The sequence below is a fragment of the Tachypleus tridentatus genome, chromosome 3, assembly GCF_004210375.1.
Source record: "Tachypleus tridentatus isolate NWPU-2018 chromosome 3, ASM421037v1, whole genome shotgun sequence".
In the NCBI taxonomy this organism is placed as follows: domain Eukaryota; kingdom Metazoa; phylum Arthropoda; class Merostomata; order Xiphosura; family Limulidae; genus Tachypleus; species Tachypleus tridentatus.
The window spans coordinates 79,534,050-79,535,717 of record NC_134827.1 but is presented as its reverse complement, the minus strand read 5'-3'; the positions used below and the strand labels follow the sequence as shown (position 1 = coordinate 79,535,717).

At 39.5% G+C, this 1,668-nt stretch overlaps 1 protein-coding gene across 1 annotated transcript; it reads left to right on the top strand.

The window, feature by feature from the left end:
- The first annotated feature begins 279 nt into the window (after window positions 1-279).
- On the top strand, window positions 280-1,374 carry LOC143245902 (uncharacterized). Its single transcript, XM_076492155.1, has one exon. It carries the CDS (start codon window positions 280-282, stop codon window positions 1,372-1,374), a length of 1,095 nt encoding a protein of 364 aa, XP_076348270.1.
- The last annotated feature ends 294 nt before the right edge of the window (window positions 1,375-1,668 follow it).

Here is a 1,668-nt window from a genome sequence, read left to right as displayed (position 1 = left end):
GGTTATTGAGCGCAAGGTTTTGTTTTGGTTAACGTTTCTTAAGCGAATTGTAGCTCAATTCGAACGACTCTCCACAAGAAATAAGCAGCTGCGAAACTTTATAGTGTTATTTCAGTTTCGGAAGCTGCCATTGTGAGTTTCCAAGGACTGTATATTTTTTCTAGTGGTTTACCTAATCAAAAGACGTTTGCGATGACCGATTAGATAGTGAAAGATTCGAGAATATTTGTCTCGTGCCAGTCCTTTCAGAAGAATTAGTACACATTTAATAGTTGAGCAATGTCTAAAGGGTTAGAGAAGTCTCCTCTGGTGTTAGTTACAGGAGTTTCAGGGTATGTGGCTTCCCATGTGGTTCGTGTGTTACTGCAAGAAGGATACCAAGTTAGAGGAACAGTGAGAGACTTGTCCAATGAACACAAGATTAAGCCACTGAAAGAGCTATGCCCAAATTCTCGGTTTCCTTTGCAACTGGTCGAGGCCGATCTTCTCAAGGACGAAGGGTGGGACGATGCTGTGAGGACCTGTGAGTATGTTATGCATGTTGCTTCCCCTTTCCCAAATAAACCCCAGTCACAAGAAGATGATTTACTGAAGCCAGCTGTAGATGGAACTTTATTGGTCCTCGGGGCCTGTGCTCGAGCTGGAAGTGTTAGGCGAGTGGTCATCACCAGTTCTATCGCTGCTGTTCACGGGGAAACAGTGGTAAATAAGGACCGAAAGTACGGACCACATGACTGGACTGATATAAATTCTCCCTTTACAGACGCTTATGCTAAGAGTAAGACTTTAGCAGAGAAATGTGCTTGGGATTTCATAAAGAACCTTCCCGAAGAGAAAAGATTCGAACTAGTGTCCATCAATCCAGGAGTTATACTAGGACCCGTGTTGACAAATGTCGTGGGTACCAGTGTCTTTCCACTGAAAAGGATGATGAACATGACGATGCCTTTGGTTCCAGCTGTTAACATCTATTTATGCGATGTTCGAGATGTAGCCCTTGCTCATTGGAAAGCTATCACAATACCAGAAGCTGCAGGGAAAAGATTCATCATTGGAAGTGAATCCCTTTGGTTCAAGGAAATGTCCCTCATTCTTTTCGAAGAGTTTGTAAACCAAGGATACTGGGTGTTTCATCGCCACTGTCCCTATTGGTTGGTTTGGTTGACAAGCTTCGTGGATTCAACTGCTGTTCTTATATTACCTCGAATAGAAAATGTTTACCAATACGACAACAGTCTAATGACTAAGATTCTGAAGTTAACTCCTAAAATCCCCAAAAAGACGATTATTGACACAGCTTATAGTTTGATAGAAAGAGGGATTATTCCCAAAACTAAATGGTACACAGGACCAAAAGAACGAGATAATTGGTGAAGACTGGAAAGATTGGAGAATTAAAAAAATCAGAAAAATACGTTGATTATTTTCTTAAACTGCTGTATATAAATTTTACTAGAAATGAAACGTATTCTATGTTACTTGTGGCTATTATAATATTCAATAACAAATTGAGTAACGTGGAGTTAGTTTTTTGGTTTTTTTTCAAAGTCACGCCACAAAAGATTTACGTTCTGAATGGTCTTTGTTATTTTAACACCAATAAATTAAAGTAAGTTTTGTCTGTACGTTGAGTTGTTCTTCAATAACATTTGGTTCAACAAAAATACA

Excerpts from the sequence above, each read along its gene's own strand:
- LOC143245902 (XM_076492155.1), top strand. The coding sequence starts at position 280 with ATGTCTAAAGGGTTAGAGAAGTCTCCTCTGGTGTTAGTTACAGGAGTT.